The sequence below is a fragment of the Halichoeres trimaculatus genome, unplaced genomic scaffold, assembly GCF_033239565.1.
Source record: "Halichoeres trimaculatus isolate MK-OKI-2021-1 unplaced genomic scaffold, fHalTri1.1 fHalTri1_scaffold_9, whole genome shotgun sequence".
Classification (NCBI taxonomy): Eukaryota; Metazoa; Chordata; class Actinopteri; order Labriformes; family Labridae; genus Halichoeres; species Halichoeres trimaculatus.
In genome coordinates, this window is record NW_027437188.1 from 18378776 (window position 1) to 18406720 (window position 27945).

General features: G+C 40.4%; 2 protein-coding genes across 3 annotated transcripts; both read right to left on the reverse strand.

Moving 5' to 3' along the window:
- Window positions 1-585: 585 nt before the first annotated feature.
- On the reverse strand, window positions 586-17740 carry LOC141797601 (E3 ISG15--protein ligase HERC5-like). Of its 2 annotated transcripts, none has more exons than XM_074679139.1 (23): window positions 17477-17740; window positions 16451-16607; window positions 16293-16369; window positions 15698-15925; window positions 14994-15085; window positions 13896-14023; window positions 13629-13783; window positions 13274-13329; window positions 12620-12708; window positions 12461-12520; window positions 12224-12320; window positions 5854-6031; window positions 5602-5753; window positions 5370-5486; window positions 5127-5243; window positions 4836-4994; window positions 4604-4744; window positions 4303-4469; window positions 4105-4171; window positions 3937-4007; window positions 3628-3811; window positions 1525-1627; window positions 586-1432 (listed from the first exon to the last, which is right to left on the reverse strand). In XM_074679139.1, exons 1-23 carry the CDS (start codon window positions 17685-17687, stop codon window positions 1200-1202), a joined length of 3039 nt encoding a protein of 1012 aa, XP_074535240.1. In that variant the 5' UTR covers window positions 17688-17740; the 3' UTR covers window positions 586-1199. The 2 variants fall into 2 exon arrangements, with proteins under 2 accessions (XP_074535240.1, XP_074535241.1); XM_074679140.1 differs by lacking the exon at window positions 17477-17740 and adding an exon at window positions 17146-17234.
- Window positions 17741-18312: 572 nt separating this feature from the next.
- LOC141797600 (putative E3 ubiquitin-protein ligase HERC4) lies at window positions 18313-27889 on the reverse strand. The gene is made up of 23 exons (XM_074679138.1): window positions 27667-27889; window positions 26406-26562; window positions 26251-26327; window positions 25871-26098; window positions 25646-25737; window positions 25422-25549; window positions 25135-25289; window positions 24906-24961; window positions 24553-24644; window positions 24401-24460; window positions 24186-24282; window positions 23805-23982; window positions 23433-23584; window positions 22080-22199; window positions 21888-21986; window positions 21525-21704; window positions 21114-21248; window positions 20750-20916; window positions 20468-20534; window positions 19629-19699; window positions 19227-19410; window positions 18997-19099; window positions 18313-18918 (listed from the first exon to the last, which is right to left on the reverse strand). The coding sequence occupies exons 1-23, from the start codon at window positions 27884-27886 to the stop codon at window positions 18686-18688; spliced, it is 3051 nt and encodes a 1016-aa protein (XP_074535239.1). The 5' UTR covers window positions 27887-27889; the 3' UTR covers window positions 18313-18685.
- Between the last annotated feature and the right edge of the window lie 56 nt (window positions 27890-27945).

The following is a 27945-nucleotide window of genomic DNA, read 5'->3' on the forward strand; positions in this document are numbered from 1 at the left end:
CGGAGATTTCACTTTTACTATTCCCACAGTTTCAGTACTTGGTAAATCAGTACATAATGAATAAATTCAAGAGCTTTTTACTACTTCAATGAGACACGCAACTTAGTAATACTGTGATTTTTAGTAAATTGAGATGTTGATAAAATGTTTCTCTGTGACAGACAACTCATCACATTCAAAATGACTTAAAATGATATTGTGTAAATCTAAACCCTGATCATGGCCTTAACTTAAAAAAATAAAAAAATAAAAAATAATAAAAAAAAAAACTGAAAGTCAAACCACTAACATGACCATTGTCATACAAATTAAAAACTTAAAGGGAGTTTTTATAATTTCATTTAATCCAAGTATTAAGGAAAACTACAAAACCCCAAGAAGAATATGAAATAAAACATCACCTGGAGCAAGTAAAGATGTAAAAAATTAAATTTCAAATAAATGACAAAATCTTAACAGGACAAAAAAGTGACAGACATATTTGAAGTACATTACTTTTATTCAGCAGGTTGTCTTGATACAAAGGAAAAAAACAAGATATTCACTTTCCAAAATTGTTTCTTATGACGCCATCTAAAGATGTGCCTTTGCTTCAGGCTTTTACAAAAAAGCAGAAAAAATACTGAATGCTACTTAAAGTTACAAAACAAGAAAGGTCAAACTTTATTTATAACTTTTGACTGTGATGTTTTATCAAGTAAACATTGAAAGTGCAAGTGGCATAACATTAAAACAAGAAAAAATAAAACAAGAGAAAGTTAAATGCACACAGGCTGCTGATCCACTTCCTTTAAAACATAACTGATTCATTGCAACAGTTTTAAATAAAAGAATGGAAAAGAAAATCGCTGATGGCAGGTTAATGACATTTTAAAAAGCCAAAACTAAAGGCTGGTACACATTACACGATTCTCCAAAACGTCACACATATAGAGACCAAACACTTGATGATAACAAAAGACAGATCACACGAGATTTCTCTCTTGATCTTACAGTGTGTGGTCTGCACTCCTAGGACACCACAAACTAACTGATGCTTCAGCTACTTCACGCTCAATACCGGTATTCCAAATCTTGCGTAGTAAAATATGACTTTAGTGTAAACAAACATGACGTACGTACGGGAAAAGGCAAAGATGTTTTGTTTTTGGACTCTAGCATTTAGAAAAAAACACACAAAAGAAAAGGCTTTGGTGAGCTTATTCTGTTGTGTCTTCTTTCCAAAAGCCTCTGTTGTGATAAATAGCCTGAAGGAGCTTAGCTTGCATCGTCTCCTTGATTGGGTGCTTTTGATAGAGGGGCAGAAACAGCTGGTTGTAGCAGGTGTAGGACTCTGGCTGATGGATGTCGGTGGCAAAAGGAAGGACTGAAATTATCATCTTGATGCTCTCCATACCCATGAAAGGGACACGGTCGCTGCCTGTGACAAACACTGAAAACAAAAACAAAGAACAGAGTTCATGCTAAATGACATGATGGTCATGAATTCGAACAATGATCATCACTGTCATGTTTGAAACTTACAGAAGAATTTTTTCTTTTCCTCATCTGTCAGTGTCTCAAACACCTCCCAGAAGATAATGATGTGTGGATGTTCAGCATGGTAGCCTGCTTCATACACCGTGTTCTGGTTGAAAAAAAAAAAGCAATAAATGATGTTTGAATCGCTAATCCCAACCCCTCTCAACCAATCACAGCGCGTGTCTAACAATAAGGTGTAGTATTTAAATCACATCTTCACTCTCTCTGATCTCTGCTACTTCTTTGTTATCCAGCTGCTGCTGTCTTAATAATTCCCCCTCCACCCCAATCTACATGCAACTCTACATATGTATCCTATTTAATCTGTATGTGTTCAGGGTTTTGCTGTGCACTCCCTGGAAAGCTTGAGCAGGCTGCTTGGCTAACCCACGGAGTACTCTGGAAAGCAGATTCTAACTGAACCCATTTCCTCTGAACCATCACATGGATTTAAAATCTTTTATTGCTGGATCAACCATCAGTCAGCTCCAACAGCTGATCCTGTGTCTGCATACGTGCGCTGTAAAATCTAATAACATACACTTTTTTATTATTTATCAATTATTTAGTCTTTATCTAGTGCATATTTGATCATAAACTCTGAATTATACAAAAATAACTTATATCTCAAGAATATCATATATTTGTGATTTATAAGATTTAAGAGTCAAGTTTCAGAGGAAAATGGAGGTCTTATTATTCTTTACAAACCCTCATGAATGAAACTTTATTAACTTAAAAAAAACTGTAACAAATCTGTTGCGCCAACAGATTCTCATAAAATTTAAAGGTCCCATATTCTGCAAAAATCACTTTATTATGTCTTTTAATGAAATTTGTGGGTCTTTGGATTTCCTCCCAGCCCACAAAATGTGATATTCAATGACAAAAGCTGTACTTAGTAGTACTTGTGAACGTAAAATCCTGACCTAAAACGAGCTGTTTGGATTTTGGGGATTTGCTGATGTCAGCAATTCCCTTTGTTGACCAATCAGGAGCAAGTCTGACCTGATTGGTCCACCGGAGCAAATATTTCTATTTCAATGTTTTCTAAACATTGTGCTGCTCTCAGTGATGCTGAAGAGCGGGGCGGTATCAGCGGTGGCTCGTTTACATATGAAGGTCACGCGCACTAAATCAGAGCGTTCTGAACAGAGGGACTATGAGAGCCTGGAAACAATGCTGCTGTGCTTGATTTATTGGCTTTTTGGACCAAAACATGTTACTACCATTTCATGAAGACATCAATGATCCATATTAAACTGCAGAAAAGGAGCATGATATGGGACCTTTAATTCTCTTTATGAAAAAAAAAGAATAAACAGAAAAAATAACAGGAGAAACTTATCATGAACCTCTACTTTTTACTTGTTATTGGACTGTATTAGCTATTTTGTTTGATGAGTAGTCTGATGAAAAAAAATGTTTAATAGGCTTTGTGTTAACTGTGCTCAGTGTTTTTTATATTTAAAATGCAGGCCAAAAATTCTTTTTTTGAATCCCAGCTGCATGCCCTGTTTCAGGGCTCACCTTAGCCACTGTTTTAAGGTCTGTTTTAGGAATTTAATAGAAGTCTGAACTGCTGCAGTGTCCAATCAGTGAGTGCCCATCCCTGAAAAGGCTTCTCGCTTCTCTGTCTTCAGGGCAGCAGTTATAACTTAGTGATGCAACTTAGTTTGGTAGGTCTGTATGTACTTCAGCTGAGGAGCAAGGAGAAAGGAGACTGGAGTTTGGAGCTTTGGATTTCACCCTGGCTGAGGAAAACTTTGCAGGTGTTAACAGATAATTACCTCATTGGAGTAATACCGTCAGTTCACAATATTGAACTTTTTCTACAACTTTCTAATTATTTTTTTTTGAGATACTGAATTTGGGGTTTTCATTAACCTTAAGCCACAATCATAACAATTAAAAGTCATTAATGCTTGAAATATTTCAATCTGTGTGAACTGAGTCTATTTCATATAGACTGTATGAACTCAACTACTTAAATTAATTCACTTTTTCATGATGTTTTGATATCTTAGATGCACCTGTATTAACTATGCAGTTGGGTCGAGAGATAGAGTCTTTACTTAAAGGGTTTAAGTCTTTTCCAACAGGTACCTGCTTGAACACATCCCAGTCGTAGTTTTCTTGGCCCACCATCACGGCCTGGAGCTCCTCTGGCTGGAACAAACCCATCACCTCATAATCACACACCTTCATGAACCCCCTCTTGAACTCCTCAAACACTCCCTCCACTGATTTGTTGAAGGCATAGTCGACATAGGCGTTGACAAACTCTTTCCTATACCAAAAAGAACAAAGTTATAACTTTACAAGCAGCTTTACCTAAGCACTGACATATTTATAAAATCCTTTATGAATCCTGAACTTTAAAAAAAACAAAGCTAGAAAACTGTATAAACGTACGAGTTTGATGCTGTGACAGGTTTTTCAGGTTCACTTGGATCAAGATCAACTATCTCACCATCCCAAGGCACCTGTTACAAATAATACCAGTCAAACTAGAGTATTAAAAGAAAATTGCCCAGGAAAATACCGTGAAGACAAACTAGCAGTTACATTTCTTGAACTTACAGTGAAAGTAGAGTCCATGTCGTCCACCTCATCAGGTGTGTAGTCCTCCAGCATGCAGCGCAGAGATCTGAAAATACACACAAGAACATCACTTTAACACATCTGCCACCAAATAAAAACTTAAAAAAGACACAAAACACCAGTTGTTGGTTATAAAAGTATACTAAAGAAAGCTTTGTGTTGTGTTTTAAATCTTACTCTCCCAGCACGGGGTCAAACTCCTTCAGGTCATCCAGCGAGGGTTTGAGGCCGAGCAGCTTCTTGAAGAGAACAAGTGGGAAGGGCAGGTGGATGATGTTGTGGTTGTAGAGAGCCAGTCCGCACAGAACACCAAACAGGAAGTAAGTCTCCTTATCTTTTTTTGGCTGTTTGGTTAAAGACAAAAACACTGTTTTAAAGCACTAAAAAAATATTTCCTCTTATTCTAATTTTAATGAGCTAACCTTTATGAGCCAGGTTGCTAAACAGCACATGTCAGTGTTCAGTTATTTAGAAGTACCTTTGAAGGGAACCAGAGGAGAGTCTTGCTCTCGTTGTACATGAACATTTCAGATTCAGGAGCAATCAGCTCATCAAACACCAACAAAAAGAGGTCCTTTTTGTTGACATTCATCAGCTTCCTGTCATCCTTGAATATTACCTAGAAAGAGTAAAATAATTTTAAGAATACAAAGATCAGGCTAGAGCATTATAACCAAATAAAGCTTGCAATCCTATGTCTGAGTGTTTACCCAAAGCTCCTTGTGGAAGGCACAGTGGTCTGCTGCAGCCAGGTGTCTGAAGGTGTCCTCCACCAGGTGAGTTCGTCTCAGGGTCAGCTGGAAGACTGGGGGTGGAGGTGATTCAGCCGACATCACCATCATCATCAAAGTGTTCAGACAGAGCATTACCTGTAATTCCACAAACCCCTTTTTAAAAAGAAAGCTTTAAAATAGCATGTACCATAGCCATACAAATATATAGTGGATAGCCCAGCAGTAGTGTTAAAGCAATGTTTCAAATTATTTTTGCAGTATATTTACCTTTGCACTTCCTGCATAGATTTCAAAGAGCGCCACCTTGTCAACCAGAGGAAACACAAAGGGGTAGTGGCAGAAAATTACTGCTGCTCCCTTTTTGTAGGGTGTCTTTTCACCTTGCTTTAAGACAACAGGAAAAAGATTTACCAAGAGATGACTGAGCAATAAGAAGAAAATGGCATAAAAGGTCAGATTCTCTAAAATAAAACAGTGCAACATGGTTACTGCTGCACTGCATCTTCTAACCTCCTTTTGAACAGATAGGCCCCAACGAGTGACATCATCAACCAGATTCACGTGACAGATTCCGTCAACATAAAATGTGCTAAGTGGGACTTTGTAGAACTTTCCAGCTTTGTTGATCTGTGGAATCAATAATAATCATGAAAAGAAAATTTAAACCCTCTCTCCATTGTTTTTAGTCACTGGTCTGCATTCAATGTGGGCGAGAATCTTCATAAACACACACTTCACAGACCTTGTAGAGCAGTTTGAGAGTTTCCAGCATGAACCTGACTTCTCGGTTGTGAGTTGTCAACAGGTTATTTTTTAGTATGTAGGCCAAAGCATTTGTAAACACTAAGATGTGCCTGGTTAGCAAGTCAGGTGTCAGGGACCACCACCAGCTCTCTGTAGAAACAAACAATGCACTCAGAGCATTCTTTAATATTAGGTTTTCAATTAAATTCCAAACTTGTGAAAAAATCATGAAGTGAAAGAAGTTATTCACCCAGAGTGTTGTGATTTTTCTTATTCAGCTCTGCGATAAAGACAGATAAGGGCACCACTGTGTTCATGACATGAGAGTCCTCTTGGAGAAGAGGACACGTCAGCAGAAGCATGATGATCTCTGGTGATTTGATAGCCTTTGAAACCATCAGCAAATCAAACAGTTCCTTTAGGTTTACCTGTAGAGAAAAGAGCTATATAAGATAACCGGGCATTGATGACAACACAGAGATTCGATTGTGAGGTTAAGAGAACATCAATGTCTTGTTGCCAGTTGGGTCCCGCACTGTTTACCTCAGTTTTATTTATTTATTTTATTTTTTTATTTAATGTATTTTTAATTTTTTAATTTATTTTGTTTTTTAATTTATTTTTTATTTTATTTTATTTTTTTTATTTTCTATTTATTTATTTATTTATTTATTTATTTATTTATTTATTTATTTATTTATTTATTTATTTATTTATTTGGGGGGGGGGGGGCATACTTTTTGCACATGCACTCTCTATCTGTGATGGGAGGATGCTTGCCTGTGTGTGTTTGTATGCATGCACTGAGGCTGCTGATCTATGAGTTATTCTGCCAGTTAATCAAGTAAACTCAATAAAAATGTTGCATGCTCATTGCCAATACTGCTTCAATAATACAAGCGCCCCAGTCGTGAAAATTAAAAGGATAAACTGTATTCTGAGCTCAGTAAAGTCAGGGGCTTGTAAAATTAGATTGACTGATTTATTGTTATATATAGTTCAATCAGGAGAGACTTAAACACCATAAAGAGTTATGAACCAATTTAATGAACAAATGCATGCAAAGATAGTTTGGCGGTTAGACCCCATCAATCATTGAGCAATTAATAAATGAAAGGGGGTGCAATGACACTGAGAATTATGATATCCCCCGATGGAGTCTAGACACTGGTGGTGGTGATAGTCCTAAGAGGCTTGATCTGTTATTCATTGAGAACTGCGGGCTGCGGACTTCGGACTCGGGCTGCGGACTGCTGGGCTGAGAACTGCTGGGCTGTGACTGCGAGGCTGCGAACTGCAATCTGCAGCTGCAAGGCGGAGGACTGCTGGGCTGAAGAAAGAGGACTGAGCCATAAAGACTGGGGGTGTCTGGGGAGGAGGAGGGTCGAGACGCGAGCCTGAAAGACAGCTGACAAGCAGAAGAGATGGCATTTAAACTTTGACAGCTATGAAATGATTGGCTAACGATTGAAGCGGAAACGATGTGATTGGACAGAGAAAAAATTGACGCGCCTCCCAGTCAGCTGATAGACAAAGCGGGAAAGAACGAGTGAACAGAAGTGTGTGTGAGTGTGCCCCCAGTCTTCCTGACTGAACTTTCGCTAAGCTTCATTTCAATCAGGAGAGACTTAAACACCATAAAGAGTTATGAACCAATTTAATGAACAAATGCATGCAAAGATAGTTTGGCGGTTAGACCCCATCAATCATTGAGCAATTAATAAATGAAAGGGGGTGCAATGACACTGAGAATTATGATATCCCCCAAAAGAATAAAAGAATACTTACCTGAAGCCAGTCTGATGGTTCTAGATAATTGCAAGAAAAACATAGAAATAAAGTTACGATAATGCAAATAATTGGGGTAACCACCAGAAGAGACGGAAAGGAAAAAAGAGGAATAGAACTCAGCCTCTAATGTCAGCACTGACAGAGGCGAGAGGACTGATGACCTTGATTACAGCAATAACAGAGGTGAGAGGACCTTGAGAAAGAAATGACAGTGAGCAAGGTCCGACGACCTTGTTGTCAGCAATGACACTAAGCCTAGGTCCGACGACCATTGTCACTAATGACACTAAGCCTGGGTCCGACGACCTTTGATTGCAGCACTGACGCTAAGCCTAGGTCCACTATTGTCAGTGATGACACTAACCTAGGTCCGACGACCTTTGCCAACACTGACGCTAAACCTAGGTTAGATTACCAATGTTGTCAGTGATAACGCTAAGCCTAGGTCCGACGACCTTTGCCAACACTGACGCTAAGACTAGGTATGACAACCACTATTGACAGTGATGACGCTAAAGCCTAGGTCCGACGACCATAAGTCAGTACTGACGCTAAGCCTAAGACCAAAGATTCTATTGTCAGCAAAGACACTAAGCCTAGGTCCGGCGACCATTTGTGATAGCATTGACAAGGAGCAGAGGTCCGACGACCATTTGTGATAGCATTGACAATGAGCAGAGGTCCGACGACCATTTGTGATAGCATTGACAATGAGCAGAGGTCCGACGACCATTTGTGATAGCATTGACAATGAGCAGAGGTCCGACGACCATTTGTGATAGCATTGACAAAGAGCAGAGGTCCGACGACCTTGAGAAAACATGACGGTGAGCAGAGGTCCGACGACCTTCAGAAGAAATGACAGAGATACGAAGTGACATAATTGCCTAATGTGAATCTGACCACCACCAGTTATATGCTTACCAGGGATGAGGTTTCAGAGCTCTTTGACTTTTGATGACAGTATCGATGTCTGGGCGTATGTAAGAAGCATAAGCCGTTGAAGACCAGCGCCCCAGACGTTGCAGAGAGGTAGCAGCAAAACCTTGATTTGCAGCCGTTGTAGCAGCACCTATCCTAAATGAATGCCCTGAATAAAGCTTAGGGGATAATTTACATTTTAAGAGCACCTTCTCCAGGTGAAAATTAAACCAAGATTTAGAGAGGGGAAGATATCCTGAAATGCAGAATAGAGGTGAAGAAGGATGAGATTTTGGTCTGACCTGCAGATATTTAACCATAGCTTTAAATGGGCAAAAAAGAGAATCTGTGCGAGCAATAATGACGTCGCAAGCGCCACCACATTTAGAATGCTTGAGGTGGAGCCTGTAATGATTTGGAAAAAACACCAAATCGGAAAATGTAATGTCCAGATTAGGATTGTGAATTTTGGAAGCTGAAGTGAATTCGCCGCTTCTGAGGAACGCATAGAAGGCTAACAAAAATATGGACTCTAACATTGTGTCGACATAAGGAGAGAAAACACCTTCTCTAAGAACTGAAAGCATTTTGTGTAAAATGGACAGAGTAATGGGTAATCTGCGGTCAGGAGCTGAGGGAGAAGCTTTAGAAATACCTTTCAGCAACAATTTGATGGCAGGATTGGAAAAAATGCTTGGGAAGGCAGGATCAGAACACCTAATGTTAAACTGGATGCCGGCAACCAAACCACGGATATATTGAGGTTTGAAATGGCGAACGTCCATGCAATAACAAATAAATGCACAAATAGTTTTTAATAGGACGGGTTTAAGTGGCACATTGATGGATAAGCAAAACATTGCAAATGTTTTCCAAGCAAAATCATACGATTTCAGGGTGGAAGCTGCCAAGCCCTTCCTCATGTAACTTTTGGCAGCCTCCATGTATCTAAACAAAGAGGTCTGCCCTAAAAGAGAGCTAACTCCTTGAGGGGAGGAACTGGCGTTGGAGCTGGATTGGCTTCTGGACAGATGCTGCGGAAGGTCTGGAATTTAAAACGGGAGAGTGCGTCAGCTAAAACGTTGAAATGACCAGGTATGTGACGAGCAGTGATAATGAGTTGTTGGTAACAGCTGACCAAGTGATACTTCTCATGAAAGGCATGATGTCATTAGCGGAGGAGCGCCCTTTATTGATGATACACACTACAGCTTGATTGTCACAAAGCACCGCGATGCGCTTGCGCCGCCAGTGATGCCCCCACACGCGACATGCCACCGCGATTGGATAGATCTCATACAGCGCGGAAGAAGGATCAAGCCGAGGAAAATCCAGAGGCCAGTGGCTAGCGAACCACTGGCCTTGGAAAAACCCCCCAAAACCCACGGATGGACCCGCGTCCGTGAAAAGCCGAAGAGAATCTGAGGACTGCACGAGCTCGTTATAGAAAAAAGTGACCCCGTTCCATTGATCTAATAGGAGAGACCAGAAGCGCAGGTCAGAGCGACAGCCCTCATCTAATGAAACAGTGTCATGCAGGTTGGAGACTGAGGAAGCCTTATCTAAAAGACGAGAGATAAATGACCGCCCCTGGGGAATGACGCGCATGGCAAAATTTAGGTGACCGAGGAGAGAGAGCAACTGTTGTTTAGAAATATTTTCTGCAGTACAAAACGAAGAAGCGCTGACAGTTCTGCTGCTAATCGTGATAAGTTTATTGGAGTAGACGGGTGATTAGTTATCAAGTCTTTGAACCTCGCCGGTTTTGCTGCCGCGCAGGGATCCAGAAGTTCCTGCTGCGCCGGGGGCAAACAGACCGGGGGTGAGCGTCCCTGCAACTGCTGCAAATGTGAAGAAACATACAATTCGGGTAAGAACACACATTTTCGTTAAAATTATTACAAATGGGAATGTTCATAAACCGATGCACTTGACGCCCTTGGGCGTCAGTTGAACGCACAGAGAAAGACGAAGGCTGCGGCAAAGGAGGGACGGCCGCAGGTGTGGAGGACTGGAACGGAACAGACGGGCACAGGGAAGCGGAGTGACCTACATTCCCGCAACTACCGCAAGACGAAGCCTGCGATCCTCCTACGAGCATAACCAGGAGCTCAGTGTCCAGAACCGACCAGTCCAGGCGAGTGTTAAATTGGGTAATGAAAAAAGCTGCTTTGCTGGAGAAAGATTTGTGATACTGATAAAAAAGTCTGCCATATTTCAGATTCAGGTCGCCTATCAGTGCCAGATAAGAGTCCAGCTCCGCCCTCCTCTCCGGAAAAACTGAACATATAACGTCCCGGTAAATACCAAAAGCTACCAGAAATTCTCCGATGGAAAGCTCTCTCATTAGCCGAGGATCCGCATTTTTTAAAACTGCAGTAACATTTTCTCCCGGAGCTAGCTTTGTGTTACACTCGGGGGACGGCAGAATGAGGCTCACCATATTAATGTCTTTGCCTTGCAGAATTTTTGATCTGAGGCGTGCTGAGATATTGGCGGCTTGAGGAACAAAAGGCCTACCTAGAGGTGGTGCTGGGGCAGCGGTGGCCAGTGAATGCTGAGCCGCGGTCAGCGTGCCTGAAGAGGGATCGGATGAGGGCGCGGGCTGAGGCAAGAAGGCCTGGGTGGCGGGTAATGGAGCTGGTGGAGCGGCATTCTCCAGAGACCGAATGTGTGCGTCTATGGATTCCATGGAGTTAGCCAAGGCCTGGATCGAGGATAGAAGGAGGTCGTCCGATGAAGATGGTCCGGGAGTCGCGGATGGGGATGTGAACACCCGAGCTTGGTCCGCTGGGATGACGGAACTTTTCTTCTTGGCCGGGACTTGAGGGTGGTTGCGTTTCGCAGCCCTTTTCCGTCCACGGCCTGAAGCGGCAGGAGGAGCCGGAACATCTGGACCCGGGCTCTGAACGAACTCCGCAGGGCTCTCGCGGACTGCTAGATCCACCAGCTGGCGGAGTTGAGAGACAGAAAGCTCTGGATCCGGCGTGATGCCGAGCTCTTGAAGATGAAACCTTAGAGCTGTCTCATCTGGAGGGGCTTCCCCACGACGCAGGAGGCGAGCGCTTCTGCGCCGACAGCCCGATGAGGTAGACGCTGTTTCAAGCGTAAAATCCTCGCCGAGGCCCGGACCACCCGGGAGCTGGTCGATATCGGAGTCGGACATGGATTTGACTGCTAGCAACACAATTAAGGTAAGAAGGAAAAGATTTGCCATTCGAGACGCGAGCCTGAAAGACAGCTGACAAGCAGAAGAGATGGCATTTAAACTTTGACAGCTATGAAATGATTGGCTAACGATTGAAGCGGAAACGATGTGATTGGACAGAGAAAAAATTGACGCGCCTCCCAGTCAGCTGATAGACAAAGCGGGAAAGAACGAGTGAACAGAAGTGTGTGTGAGTGTGCCCCCAGTCTTCCTGACTGAACTTTCGCTAAGCTTCATTTCACTTCTTTTACTCAAATCATACACTGGAATATAACACCTGTGTAACACTTTACTGACAGTTTTCAAAGTAGAGAATAAAGTCAGAGAGCATGAATGGCAATAATGTGTGTGTGTATGCGTGCAAACCCTGGCCCACCCTCACTGTGCTGCCTCAGTCTTACAGTCTGGTCACGCTGAGACACAAAGAAACAGTGAAGAGTGAAAGCTGACAGGGTGTCAGGTCTCCCATTTCTTCTTTTTTCACTTTGATACTCCACTTAGAACTTTTAAGATACAACAGTGTAAAATGAATTTTGAAACTGGTCTTAAAATTCAATAGGTGTGTGTGTGTGTGTGGGTGTGTGTGTGTGTGTGTGTGTGGGGGGGGGGGGGGGGGGGTATTTGGACAGAGAGAATTAAATAAGATTTACTTGGTCTCTCAAGATATATGTTCAAACTGGTTTCTGTTTTTGTTCTTAACTGTTTCTTTGATCCATGGTACTGCCATCATCTGGTCAAAAACTTTGCAAGCTGCCTCAAGGTCCACAGTCAAAGCATCTGCTGCTTTTGGAGAGCCACTGATAAAGAGAAAAGCCTTTCAACAATGTTTCAATATCTAAATAAATCAATAAAGAATAAAGTTTTCCTTATTTTTTCACTAAATCTTAACATGCCGAGTGTTTTAGCTACATCTATGTCAACTGACAGAAAAACTCACTTGGCTTTTGTGAAACTTGCAACCAGACTGGAACTTGTGGAAAACATCCCATGTATTTCTCTGTTAAACACACAGAAGGGGGTACTGTAGTTATTGCATATAAGACTGACAACTTTAAAGTTACACAATAAGAAACATTTGTTTATTCTGGATAATGACCTCATTGTCTCTTCGTTGTTGCAGGCAGACAACCATTCCTGCAGTTTTGTCTCATGAAGCCGCTCAAAAATCTGCTTCTGCTTCGATCCCTGAAAGCCAAACATAAAATATTATCCTGGAGTGAATATATTCTTCAAGGACACATTTCTTGCTGTGGGAAAAAAAAGTTAAGTTTTAATAAAATGCAGTTTCTGAAGAAATTGCAATGTGAATGTTGTATTCCGAATTTTATCACCCACTATAAAATGTTTGTTCTGATTTGAAAAAGCTGAAATTGTAAAAATAAATGTACTTTTTTTTTTTTGCTATAGTAGAGCAAGACTGACCCTTTTTGTTTATTGTGTGACGAAACAGTAGATGAATGATGAAGATAATGAAGAAGGTGAATAAGAGAGGATTAAAGGACAATGAGAATGACATGACCTGACAACAAATTTATCAAAGTGTGATTGGCTGGTAAAAGCTAAGATATGCACAGATGTGTTTGTTGTTGTTGTGTACGACCAGAAACTTTGATAAGCAGCCACAGCCATTCTGTTCTAGTTTTGTTCAAGACTTAAATATCTAATTATCAACTTTCAATTTGGTGTGGAACAGGCTAACCTCTGAGTTGAAGATAATCCCCATAAAACAATTTAACCTCTACCTGATTACCTGTGTGGATGAGGAGAAAACAAAGCTTGTGTCCCAACCAGCTGATATTTTCAAGTCTGCGTTAGAAAAAAAAAGAACACTGAATCAGAAACATTTTGATCAAACTGTAACATACCACCTTCTCCCATACAGCAACTGATAGTAAAGCAGTATTTTTTCACACGATATTTACAGCTAATTGATTCACATTTCTGGAGGTTTCTATATTAAGCTTAATCTAACAATCTTTGGCATCCATGTTAAGACAGAAAAAGAGGAAGTACTTTTCCTCATGAACAAGTTAATCTGACGTCAGGAGTTCTCATAACCTCTCATTAAAAATAGAACCAAGCATTACCCTTAAAAACTTTCATACCTTTGGGTGGGGCTGCTGCCTTTTCATTCATCCATGGGAGATTTACCAGTGTGGGAATCAGACTGTCCTCTGTGCATCCAGTCCCAATTTGACCTTTGCCCCCATCGCCAAAAGCCCACAGCTGGCCAGAGGAGCCTAACACCAGAGTGTGACGTCTGGGAGAAAAGAAACAATTCAACATCCATTGTGACTTGATTTCCTTGATTTAAAAAAATAATTTGAAAAGGACTGAAAATATGCTCACAAAAGGACCCCTTCAACTTGTACCTGCCACATGAAATCTGTACAGCTTGTTCCCCAAGACCTTCAACCAATCTGGGTTTCTTTTCAGTCTCAGTGGAGTTGTGACCGAGTTGACCGTGGCTCCCCTCTCCAAAAGTGAAAACTTTACCATCCTGGAAATTAACAGTATCATGTCAAACTATCAAACAAGTTACACTGATATTATTTTTAAAATATGATGTCTTCTTAGTGAGAGGAGTCACGATATCCTAAACCAAGGGTCTGCAACCTTTGCTTTCAAAAAAAACGTTTTGCCTCAGCACACCTGGATAAAAATCATTGGGCACCGCAAAATCTATTTTATCTTAACATCAAGACAAGAAACTGTGTAATCAGGTGAATAATTATCCAAACCAGAAGTTTTTGTATTTATGAATTTGTACATGTGATTTCTTAGTTTTTAATTTTATTAATTTATTTATTTATTTAATTTATTTAATTTATTTAATTTATTTTTAAATTATTTTGCAAATATAAGTAAATAAATTTCCAAAAAAAAAAGAAACTAAATAATTTTATTTCAAAGTTTTGCTTAATTTCCAAAAATTGTAAAAACTTTCTAAAATAGCAAAAAAGAGGGATTTATGTAAAAAAAACATCAAAAAATTTGCTAAGTCTTCAAAAAATGTGCAATTTTTTTTATAATTTGCAAAAATGTCAAAAAAATGAAATTAAAAAATTTTCAAAAAGCTGCAAAAAAAATCACAAAAAATTAAAAGCTTTGTTTTAAGAGGTGTTGCATTTTTGGTCCTAATTCTATATTATGATTTTACTTTGTGTCTGTGTTGTTATCATTAATACCCACTGTAAGAAAATTAAAAAAAAAATCCTTTATTTTAATAATATTTTTAAAGCTACAAGGAGCCACTGCAAAGGAATTTAATGAGCCGCATAAGGCCCCAGAGCCACAGGTTGCAGACTCCGGTCCTTAACACATCCACCACAGTATGAAGCTGCTCATACTGACTATGTAAACGCAACACTTAAAAGCAGCAAAGCAGCAGACCTTGAGTCTCTTGTTGTCAGGCGGCACATGCTGTTTGTTTTCCTCAGTAACAGATTTGAGAAAAAGTATGAGTATACCTGTGTTAACACAGCAGAGTGTGCCTCTCCACAGCTGATGGAGGAGACATCCAGAGTTCTGAGAGCTGGTACCTCACAGATGTTAAACCTTCCTGTGATGACAAGATTTTAAAAGGGTATGAAAAATGATAAAACCATACAATCAATGCTACACTTACGTTACATGACGAACTGATCAATATCTGAGAAATTAAAAAAAAAAGTTGTAATTGTCCTGTGTTGTATTAACAGATGGCTTTATAACTATCTAGATGATAGAAAAGGGTAGTTTGCAAATCAGTAAAAGATTTTGAATCTGTTTTCAAGGCAGCAGTTGCACATGCATACAATACAATAACACAGTTTTGTGTGTGCACGAGAGGAGCCAGATGAGGTGGTTCAGCCATGCCCATCCTGGTGGAAATCCTGGGATAGACCCAGGACACCATGGAGAGATTACATTTCTTGGCTGACCTGGGAACACATTGGTATCCCTTCATCAGAGCTGGCGGAAGTAGCCGCTGGTCTTACCCGATGGCATTGCTGACCCCGCTACCCAGACCCAGATAAGCAGTAGAAGATGGATGGATGGATGGACATAATGAAAAAAAAATCTAACCAATTACATTTGTTGTCTGCCAGTAGTATAAAACTGTGATGACTATAAGTAGGGTACACCAGGGTGTGTAGAAACAGTTTGACAAGAGTCAAGAAACTCCACCTACCTTTCTCATCAACCCGGTTGAGCCCCAGCTGGCCTGATTCGTTGGCCCCACAGCAGTACACCAAACCAGGCAGTGTGAGGAAGAAAGAGTGTGTCCCTCCAGCTGAAATCTGTGTTACAGCAACACCAGTCAGAGCTGTTATCCGGGCAGGTTCTTGCTGCAGTGACACATCCTTCCCCAGACCCAGCTGACCGTGGCTGTTACGGCCCCACGTGAAGACTTCTCCTCCTGGGGAGTAGAAAATAGTTAACACAAACATCATATCCACATTAGTCAAGAAAAACTACTTTGAGGATTGTACTGAGCCCTTATAGTCCCCAAAAAACTGGTGAGCATAATACAGGAACTTGTCTGCAGTATAATCCATCATTTCATTGCACAAAATAATGTCTTCAATGAAAGAGATAACTACGTGTTACTTTAGTGTTACTGTTCCGTGTCCACACAAAAGCTGTTAACATGCTTAGATAAAACAATGACATCATACTGAACAGTTATTTTTTCCTTAGACTTCAGGAAGTGACGTTTTAAACCTGGCACTGTTGCTATTCTGTTTCAAACAGAAAACTCTGATCAAAACATATTTTTATCTTACCTTTAGTCAGAGCCAGAGAGTGGACATTTCCACAAGCGACCTGACTCACTGGCGATTGCATCGGTATGGGCACACAACTGAAGACAAAACAGAGATGAGTTTTAAAAGCTAAAAGGAGCACTGATAATGTTAAGTGGTACCTTCATACTGGTTCTTACCTCGGTTTGTGATTGTTCGTCTGTTGATCTGGTGACAGGCCTAGCTGTCCATCCTCTTTGGCTCCCCAGGAGAACACATGTCCAGATGCACACAGAGCCAGAGAGTGGTCCTGTCCACACGCCACTGACACCACATTATCCAGCTCCTCCACAAGACCTGAAAAAGCAAAACACAGAGAGAGAGGAAACACATTAGATTAGTAAAAAGGAAAAAAAGGAATCCTTCAGTATGCACTTGTTGCCCTGGTGGTTTAGCTCTGAAGCTGGTGTCAGTGCATCAGGAGCTTCCATCCACCATAACTGCATTTAACTATCCATCCTACTGTGTTAACTTCTGTTAGCTTGGTCACAAAAACGTCCATGCCAGACAACATAATCAACACTTTAATGGGTGACTCACTTTGGCATCTCATTTTTCCCAGCTGCACTTGAACTCAACATGTATTAAAGCGCACTGACTTTCGTTGTCAGAAAAGACGGGGCAGAAACGAAACTGAAACTCTGCATCAGGTACCTGTTCGTACGGTTTGGTATGCTCCACTGACACTTGTTTAAAGCCACTCTTCATTAAAGGAATTACAAAAAATCTGCCTCAAAACGCTTTAATTCAATGGCACTAAAACTACACTCTTAACCTGTAACTTTAAAAAAAGGAATACTTTTTTCGAAACGTCTCCTGACTTTTCTTTCTTTACCTGGTTTCTTCTGATCTTCACAGAAAAGACGGGGCAGAAAGGAAATTGAAACTTTGGCTCAGGTACCTGTTCACTGTGAACGGTTTGTTTTAGCCTACCCCACTGACACTTGTTTTAAAGCCAGTCTTCGGATAAAGGGGAAGCTTATCTTTGTTTTTTTCCTTACAGAAATTACCGATAAATAAATTAATAAATAACCAGAAAATATTTGTCTGATAGAAACAAGTAACTCATGAAACTCCGCGCTTTAATTTAATGTTCCCAAAGCTTATAACGTTTATTTTTAATTTTTAGCTTACAAAAAGAAAGGAATAAGAGAAAAAAAAGTTACCTGGTTTCTTTTGATCTTCACAGTTTTTTTGTCCTTGGGAGTTGTGCCCAAATGATAAAACGCCTCCATCCTTGGTGAGGAATAAAGTGTGCTGCTCCCCGCAGCTGATGTCCGTGATGCTCCCGGGGACGGTCCAGGAAACCGGTTTGAGGGCCGTCTGAGGACCCGGCTGCCTGCTGGGACTATCTCCCCAACAGTACAGCTGCGCCATGTCTACAACTGAACTGAACTATTGATGTGTTTATCTGTCGGCGCTGGACTTTATCGGAACCGATGTTGCATTCAGGTGCTGTCGGAGATCTCACTTTTGCTTTTGTCAGAGTTTCAGTACTCGTTAATTCAGAAAATTATGAATAAATTCAACAGCTTGTTATTCCTTGAGCGAAACGTGCGACTAATAAGTAATACTGTGATATTTAGTAAATTGAGATGTTGATAAAATGTTTCTCTGTGACAGAGAACTCACCACCTTCAGAATAACTGATCCTGTCTGGATACTGTAGAAATCTAAACCCTGATCATAGACTTCACTGCAAAAACACTGAAAGTGAAACCACTTACATGACCATTGCCACACAAATCAAAGAAATTAAATTGAGTTTTTATGTTTTTCAATTAATCCAAGTATGCAGAACAACGACAAACCCCTTAGATGAATATGAAATAAAAAAAAATACCTGCACTTGATTAAAATGTCAAAAAAAAAAATAAATAAATAAATAAAAATCAAATAATAATAATAATATACAACAAAGTGACAGTTATATTTGAAGTAAATCACTTTTATTCAGCAGGTTGTCTTGATACAAAAGAAGTTACAAGATATCCACTTTCCAAAATGTGTTTTTTTTTATGCCACCATCTAAAGATGTGTCTTTGCTTCAGGCTTTTACAAATAAGCAGAGAAAGAAACCAAACTTTTTCCATAACTATTGTCTGTGATGCTTTATCAACTAAACATCGAAAAGAGGTGAATCAGGTCATCTGTGTTTATCAGTGAGTGCATGTGGCATAACATTGAAACAAGAGAAAACAAAACTAGAGAAAGTTAAATGCACACAGGCTGCTGATCCACTTCCTTTAAAACATAACTGATTCATTGCAACAGTTTTAAATAAAAGAATGGAAAAGAAAACCACACATGGCAGGTTAAAGACATTTTAAAAAGCCAAAACTAACTGAGAAGTTATTAAGATCGCCTTGGTGAGCTTATTCTGTCGTGTCCTCTTTCCAAAAGCCTCTGTTGTGATTGATAGCCTGAAGGAGCTTAGCGTGCATCGTCTCCTCGACTGGATATCTCTGATAGATGGGCAGTAACAGCAGCTTATGGCATGTGAGGGACTCTGGTTTGTGGATCTCACTGACATTGGGAAGGACAGCAACTTTCATCTTGATGCTCTCCATACCCATGAAAGGGACGCGGTCGCTGCCTGTGACGAACACTGACAAAAAAAACAAAGAAGTCATCTGGTTTATTTCTTAATGACACAATGAGCATCTCTGTCATGTTTCATACTCACAGAGGAATTTTTTCTTTTCCTCATCTGTCAGTTTCTCAAACACCTCCCAGAAGGTGATGATGTTTGGATGTTCAGCATGGTAGTCTCCTTCATAGACCGTGTTCTGGTGGGATAATGAACATTTGAATGTACGGGGGACGTCTTCACTTTCAAGTCATGTGACTGATTGATTTCCAAGATTGATTTCCAGGAACAACAGTTGAAATAAATCAGATTTTTTTTTAACGTACCTGCTTGAACACATCCCAGTCGTAGCTTTCTTGGCCCACCATCACGGCCTGGAGCTCCTCTGGCTGGAACAAACCCATCACCTCATAATCACACACCTTCATGAACCCCCTCTTGAACTCCTCAAAGACTCCCTCCACTGATTTGTTGAAGGCATAATCGACGTAGGCATTCACAAACTGTTTTCTGGTTACAGTTAACAAAAAAAAAAAAAAAAGAAGCATGGAGCAGGAAGTTCAATCAAGTGCTGATATTTTTGTGACATCACCTGTTTTGTTTGTTTCATCAGAGCAATCTTTGTTAATAATAATAATATAAGTAATATGATCAGTAAATATTCCTCAATAAAATCCTTATCAATCCTGAGTTGTGGCAAAATAAAGACTAATTCGGTATCAACGCACATGTTTGATGCTGTGACAGGTTTTTCAGGTTCCTTTGGATTAAGATGTACTCTCTGGTCATCCCAGGTCACCTGTAATGAATTATTAGAGAATAGCAAGAAAAATCGTAGAAAAATGTCCAACAGTCAGGGCTTGACATTAACACCAGCCAACCGGCCAAATGCGGGTGGATTTCGGCAGTGGCTGGTAGCACCCCCGCTCCCACTGGCCACTTTGGCGGGTTGAATTTTATCTCAAACATGGAGCAGAGAGACAAGCAAAAGGATGACTGATGATGAGAGCTCTGAGGAAATTTAATTTACCTCTCCTTCATTGTCATTCTCATGAAAAAAGAAATTATTTTCTCATTACAGTTGTTAATAAATATTTAAGTAGACAGTGTCTCTTGCTGAGTTTTATCAGTTCAACTAATCCCTTTTACCATTTTATTGTAAGCAATGACAAACTACTATTTTAATAACTAAGTCTTAATAGACTGCATGTTTTCATATGAAAGGAGCACAATGTTACACACAACTTTATCCGAGCTGAATACCTAATTAAGGACCTGTGGATTTTAACATTGATGTAGTCTTGTTTTGAGTGTGCATAGGGGTCATTTATATTTAAAGAGGTTGTAAATCTTTTTTAAGTAAACTTTAGCGTGTCATCATCGGCTTTAATCATATTGAACATAATTATCCAACAACAAATTGTGGCCAGTGAAAATACTGAGTGGCTAGTAACTCAGGGATACCACTAGCCACAGTGGCTGGTGAGCAAAAAGTTAATGTCAAGCCCTGCCAACTGTTATGGTTCAATGTCAAACTATCAGGTGTTTTGTGAATTATCAAACCTACAGTGAAAGTGGTCAAAGTTTCGTCCACCTCTTTAGGTGAATAGTCCTCTAGCATGCACCGCAGAGACCTGAAGAGACACACGCACAAAAAAAAAAAAAAAAAATTCACATCTGCCACCCAACAATGGTACACACACATCAAAATTTGATTTATAGCAGATATTTTGAATTTTGTCAAAATACAGTGGCAAGAACAGCTTTTGGATAACAAAAAACAAAACAACAAAAACAATAAAGCGTTGTGTTGTGCTGTGCTGTGCTGTGCTGTGCTTTGAAATCTTACTCTCCCATCACGGGGTCAAACTCCTTCAGGTCATCCAGCGAGGGTTTGAAGCCGAGCAGCTTCTTGAAGAGAACAAGTGGGAAGGGCAGGTGGATGATGTTGTGGTTGTAGAGAGCCAGTCCACACAGAACACCAAACAGGAAGTAAGTCTTCTTATCTTTTTTTGGCTGTTTGGTTAAAGACAAAAATGTAGAATTTTGTAAAGAAAAAGAAAAGTTTTACCAGATGAAAGGATCAAATGTAAAGGACTGCTAGTTTACAAAAAAAAAGCAAAGCTGTTGAGCATCAGACTTTATGTGCTAGGTAGCTATAAACAGTAAAAAAGTAAGTACCAGTAATTTCCTCTTTGATAAACTGGTCTTACCTTGGAGGGGAACCAGAGGAGAGGCCCATTGTACATGAACATTTCTGATTTAGGAGCGATCAGCTTATCAAACACGAGCAAGAAGAGGTCGCTTCTGTTGACGTTTGTCAACTTCCTGTCATCCTTAAATATCACCTAGGAAAGAAATAAATGAGATTTTTGCTTGTGAATTTACCCCTTCTATTCCTATATGAATAGGAGGGGCACCTTTTGTTCTCTTTAGATTAATGTGACGTGGCTCATTCCAATGTATGTAAAAATCATGAAGCCCAGATGTTCACTTTGCAGCACAGTTTGTGGATCGTTTAACCCTTTGTGGCTGCTTTGTGAATTAGTTGATTTATTTTTGGTTAATCTGAAAAAGTTTTCCTGGTGCACAATCTCTCGGTGAATCAGGCTTAGAGTGTTTACCACAAGCTCCTTCTGGAAGGCGCAGTGGTCAGCTGCGGCCAGGTGTCTAAAAGTGTCCTCCACCAGGTGGGTTCGTCTCAGGGTCAGCTGGAAGACCGGGGCTGGTATTGTGTCTGGGAGTCTTTTACTCAATTCAGCAGGCATCTTCATAGCCAACTCATGGAAGGCTTGTTGTCCTCTCTGTAGTTCAAGGAAAATACACTTTTTAATTAAAAACTGTTGGACCACTTCATATTATATACATCAACACAAATGTATATTCATTGAGGTAAATGATACAGTTATGACAAACCCAGAAGTTTGGTGTTTCAGTGCTGAGTCATTCATGTAAATATCTTATCAATTTTTTTGTGTGCACTGTACCTTTATAGTCATGACACAGATGTTAAAGACTGCCACCTTTTGGACCAGAGTGAACACAAACGGGTAGCAGCAGAAAATTGCTGGCATGTTTTCATCATTCTAGAAGAAAATAAAACACAAAACAGGATCTAAATCCAAGATATCTCCCCTGAAATAGTGCAACATCCTTTTTAACACAAGGCACCTTCATACCTCCTCCTTGGAAAACCTGGCCCAAAGAGTGACATCTGTTACCGGCTCCACATTGCCATTGATTTCCTCAACATAAAAGGTGCTCAATGGGACCTTGTAGGATTTTCCAACTTTGTTTGCCTGAAAAATAAAAAAAAACATAAAGCATTACTCTACACAGAAAAAAAACACTGTACAATATCTGCCGGGAAAGACAGGCAATGGCACTTGTACAGTTTAAAGGTCCCATATTATGCAAAAATCACTTTATTAAGTCTTTTAGTGAAATTTGTGGGTCTTTGGCTTTCCTCCCAGCCCACAAATTTAATGACAAAACCTGTACTTAGTAGTGCTTATAAATGTAAAAATCCTGACCTAAAATGAGCTGTTTGGATTTTGGGGATCTGCCGACGTCATCGGGTCCCCTTTTTGACCAATCAGGAGCAAGTGTGACCTGATTGGTCCACCGGAGCAGATACCCTCAAACCCCCTCCCTGCCCGCTCTCCTCCCCGCTGCTGGAGAGTTGAAGAGCCATCACTGCTTTGTTTTTGGCTGTAAACAGCCATATAGTTCCGTGCACAAGCTTCCCATCTCAGAAGAAGACAAGACTAAGTGGCTAGAGTTCATTTATCAAGGAAATGTGCCAGCTACACTCAGTATAACTGTGCATGTATGTGCTAGTCACTTCACGGCCGACTGCTTTTCCAACTTTGGACAGTACAACAGAGGGCTAGTGAATAGACTGGTCCTGAATCCAGGCGCATTACCAACCATCCGCCCTCAAACCTCAGACCCTGGAAATGTGAGTATTTTAAATACTGTGTGCTGTGGAGCAGATGTAAGAGCTTTTCCACAGTGCCCCCCCTGTTTCTGTGTTACCTTCAGATTGCTAACTTTAGCTGCGGTTAGCCTGTTGTTTTAGCCTGTAATGTTACGGTAAACAAGCTTCGCTGTTTTTCTAAACATTGTGCACTAGGAGCGCAGTAGTCATGGTTACATGGCGCTGCTCTCAGTGACGTGGAAAGGCGGGGCGGTATCAGCGGTGGCTCATTTACATGTGAAGGTCACACCCGCTAATTCAGACCGTTCTGAACAGAGGGGCTATGAGAGCCTGGAAACTATGCTGCTGTGCTTGATTTATTGGCTTTTTGGACCAAAACATGTTACTACCATTTCATGAAGACATCGATGATCCACATTAAACTGCAGAAAAGGAGCATAATATGGGACCCTTAAAAGTCATAATCTCTTTTAATTCACTCCCCAGTGTTTGTTAACATTCAAAATAGGAAAAACTCAAACTCTGAATGACCCTATTTTCACATTGATCCTTAATTTACTTTCACTAATACTAAAAACATGGCAACACTCGCTTTGTAGAGTAGCTTGAGGGCCTCCAGCAGGTATCTGACCCCTGGGTTGTGAGTTGCCAAGAGGCCATTAGTTAACATGAAGGCCAGTGCGTTTTTGAACACCATGATGTGCTTGGTTAGCAGGGCAGGAGTCAGGGATGACCACCAGCTCTCTGTGAAAGGAAAAAAAAAAGTAACTTGTTAATTTAATAATGTAACATCACTTGGAGCTTTAATTTTTAGAACTTCTACAGGAGCAAAAGTTTTAATGGATGCAAAATTAAATACCATCATTTAATTTTTCAAAGCGCTGTATCATAACTAATGTCTAACTTTGCATCATTCCAAATTTGCTAAACCTTGTGACAAAAGATGTTAACAGAAGCTATTTACTCAGTGACTCGCGATTCTTCTCACTCAGATCCGCAATGATGATGGATAAAGGCACCACTGTATTGATGACATGAGAGTCCTCTTGGAGAAGAGGACATGTCAGCAGAAGCAGGATGATTTCAGGTGATTTGATATCTCTTGAAACCAGCAGCAAATCAAACAGGAACTTTAGGTTTACCTGCAGAGGAAACAGATTCATATAAGATAACGTAATGCAGTTTGAAGTGCGTAGAATTTCATTTTAATGATTTGATCTGTGGCAACCTTCCCTTTGTTAAAAGAAGTTAAAGGCTTTGGCAGTCATTACTTCTGGCTGTGTCTTAGGTAAATAAAGGTACAAACTTAATGATATATGGAATAAAAATGCTCTTTGCTCTTAACTGTTCTTTTGATCCATGGTACAGCCAGCAGCTGGTCAAAAACTCGTCTGGCTTCCTCCAGATCCACAGTCAGAGAACCTGCTTCTTTTGGAGAGCCACTGACAGAGAGAAAAACATTGAAAGAAAATTTTAGTTACAAAATCCGGAAATGACATTTAGATTACCCAGATTCTGTCACTTAATGTAAAATTTGCATTCAATAGAAATATCGCTCACCCTGCCTTTGTGAAACTTGCAACAAGACTGGAACTTGTGAAAAACATTTCACATATTTCTCTGTTAAAGAAGAAATGGACAGGACACTGTGATTTATGAATAACACTGGTAACGTGAAGTTGCATAAACAGTTTGTAATAATGGATAAAAACCTCTTTGCCTCAGCGTTTTCAGGTTTCACTGACAACCAAGAATGCAGTTTTGACTCATCAAGCCGCCCTGTGATCTGTCTTGGGTCCAAGCTCTATGGGGAGGTAATTCAGTGATTCTTGTTCAAAAAGTGGAATTTGTATATCATTACAACACCATGTGAATCATTTCTTCAATTTTTATGACTATGGCTTTTCATTATTTGAAAGCCATAGTCATGCCAATTAAAAGAAAAAAAAATGCTTCAACTGTTTCATTTTGTGTCTACTGATTAGGGATGGGTACCCTTCACATTTGAAACGATACAGTGCCGCTAAGATGCAACAAAATATCTTCAAACAGTTAAACTCGTCACCTGTGCAGGCGAGGAGAAAGCAAAGTTTGTGTTCCAACCAGCAAATACTTTTAGGCCTGCAAAGAAAAATAATTGAATCAGAAATATTATTCAAATCGGCTAGTCTTAAAACATAGATCTGATACATCTCCTAGTTTATTTACAATTGCATATGGCTATTGATGCAAAAGACATGTGTGACCAATACATACTCGTTTAGGTAGACACAAAATCCACCACTCATTCTTACTTTCTGGTGTGGCTGCTTCACAGTCATTCATCTGTGGAAGTTTCACCAGAGTGGGAGTCAGACTGTCTTCTTTGCATCCAGATCCAGTTTGACCTTTGGCACCATCACCAAAAGCCCACAGCTGGCCAGAGGAGCCCAACACCAGAGTATGGCGCCTGTGAGATGTAATTTAAGATGTACTAAGAGATTTTCATGTGATTTTCTCTTAACTTAGGGATTACGGAAATGATTACTGTGTTGGCAACATGCTTCAGAGCTCCTAGTTAAACTCTCCTGATTTATACTACCTGCCACATAAAATCTGTGCAGCTGGTCCATCCAGACCTTCAACCAATCGGGGTATCTTCTCAATCTCAGTGGAGTTATGACCCAGCTGACCGTGGCTTCCCTCTCCAAAGGTGAAAACTTTACCATCCTAGGAAAGTCACAAAATTAAACAATGTTATGAAAAAAAAAAAACCCTACACTGTATTGACATCTTCCAAATGATAGCCAGAGAGAGTAAGTATACCTTTGTTAACACAGCGGAGTGTGCCTCACCACAGCTGATAGAGGACACATCCAGAGGTCTGAGAGCTGGTACGATGCAGATGTTGAACCTTCCTGTGATGACAGGGTGTTCATAACAAGAAAGATGGGACAACTGTTGGGTTAGATTTCTGCAACATGTAGGAACTGTGTTACAAAAGGACAATCCACTGCTGCCCAGATGACAAAAAGTAAGTATTGTTTGTACCTTTCTCATCCACCCGGTTGAGCCCCAGCTGGCCTGACCTGTTGGCCCCACAGCAGTACACCAAACCAGGCAGTGTGTGGAAGAAAGAGTGTGTCGCTCCGGCTGAAATCTGTTTCACTGCAACACCGGTCAGAGCTGTTATCAGGAAAGGGCTGTACTGCAGTAGCACAGCCTTCCCCAGACCCAGCTGACCGTAGCTGTTAGAGCCCCACGTGAAAACATCTCCTCCTGGGAAGGGAGAAACATTTAAGGTCAAAATATTTTCTTTGGAGTGAAAATCTGAAAGGATGATGAAAAACGCATGTGTAGTTTATACCTGAAATCACAGTATTCTATTTTAAACATGACAATGCTGCATGACAACATGTACATTTTCTTACCTTGGGTCAAAGCCAGAGAGTGGACGTTTCCACAAGCGACCTGGATCACTGGCATTGGCAATGGTATGGGTACGCGACTGCAAGTCAGAAAAGGATGAGTTAGAACAATAAGATGAGCAGTGATGAGCAGAAGTAAGAACATAAAAGGTTCTTACCTTGGTTTGTGAATGTTCCTCAGTTGGTCTGGTAACATGCCTAGCTGTCCGTCCTCTTTGGCTCCCCAGGAGAAGACGTGTCCAGATGCACACAGGGCCAGAGAGTGGTCCTGTCCACACACCACTGACACCACATTATCCAGCCTCTCCACGCGACCTGGGGCCATGACATAATGTTTTGAGTAAATAAACATACATTTAACATCCACACCGAATTCCTCTCTTTCCAGTTAGTCACAACTTCCTAAAAACAAGCCAAGCTTTGGATCAAAAGTTTGTACACATCTTAAATATATGTGGAATGCCCTAGAGTAACTAGCCTTTCTATTTTTGGTGCTGACACTTTGGGTAAACAGTAAAAAGATGTCAGAATAAATTAATGTGATGGGTAAAAATGGGTTATTGGTGAAGCTATAGCTAGATTTTAGCTTCACAGAGAGAAAAAAAACTAGAGCAATAGACAGAGCTGGGGAAAAAAGCAAATACTGACATATTAATCCCGAGTAAAAGCATCATGCTGTGAATTTGACTGATGAGGTCTTTTGAAGCAGAAACACTCAGATCTTTTGTGTTTTGGAATAATGATAAAACAATGCTACACTAAAATATACACGCATTTAGAAAAAAAGTCAGGAACCTATTGGTGCATAGGTTTTGCCCTGGTTTGTGAATGTTCCTTGGTTTTATTTAAACAAAGTAAAGACATTTTGACAGCAGAAAAAATGAGTTCCTTGGTAGTTCGACAGTTAAATTTATAGCTGTAATGGGAGTGGTGTTTAAACATTTACTCTATGCCAACAAATGAATTCCTCATACTTTAACCTCATATAGATTAACTTCAAATGCTTGAACTCTGAAGCCAAACCTTTCCTACTCGCACGTAACTCATCACATACCCCGAGTGAAGTAAGGTTAACTTTCGTTATATGGGAATACAAGAGAGAAATGAAACTGAAACTACTCAGCTTTGACTGCGAGCTGTTTACGGTGATCAATCATGACTTCGATATCATCTGTACGACTGTCATTCCAGAGAAATCGAAAAGCTGATTTCAAGATTGATTTTTCTTTATAAAATCATGAAAAGAGTAAAATTGTTGAAAGTCAGACAAACTGTTGCTTCCTCAGCTTGGACGTACAATTGTTCTGTCAGGAAAAAATAGCATTTACTTTTCATATCGACCCACTCCCGTTCTTTCATTTATTTATTTATTTATTTATGTAAAAAAAAAAAAAAAGGGGGGGGGGGGGGTATATATACCTGGATATCTTTCATCTTGGCATTTCTGTCGACCCAGTCGTCCCTGGGAGTTGTGCCCACATGATAAAACGCCTCCATCCTTGGTGAGGAATAAAGTGTGCTGCTCCCCGCAGCTGATGCCCGTGATGCTCCCGGGGACGGTCCAGGAAACCGGTTTGAGGGCCGTCCGAGGACCGAACTGCCCACTGGAGCTATCTCCCCAACAGTACAGCTGCACCATGTCTACAACTGCACTGAACTGGACTTGAAGGTTTCAGCACTGGAATTTAGAGAGACCAA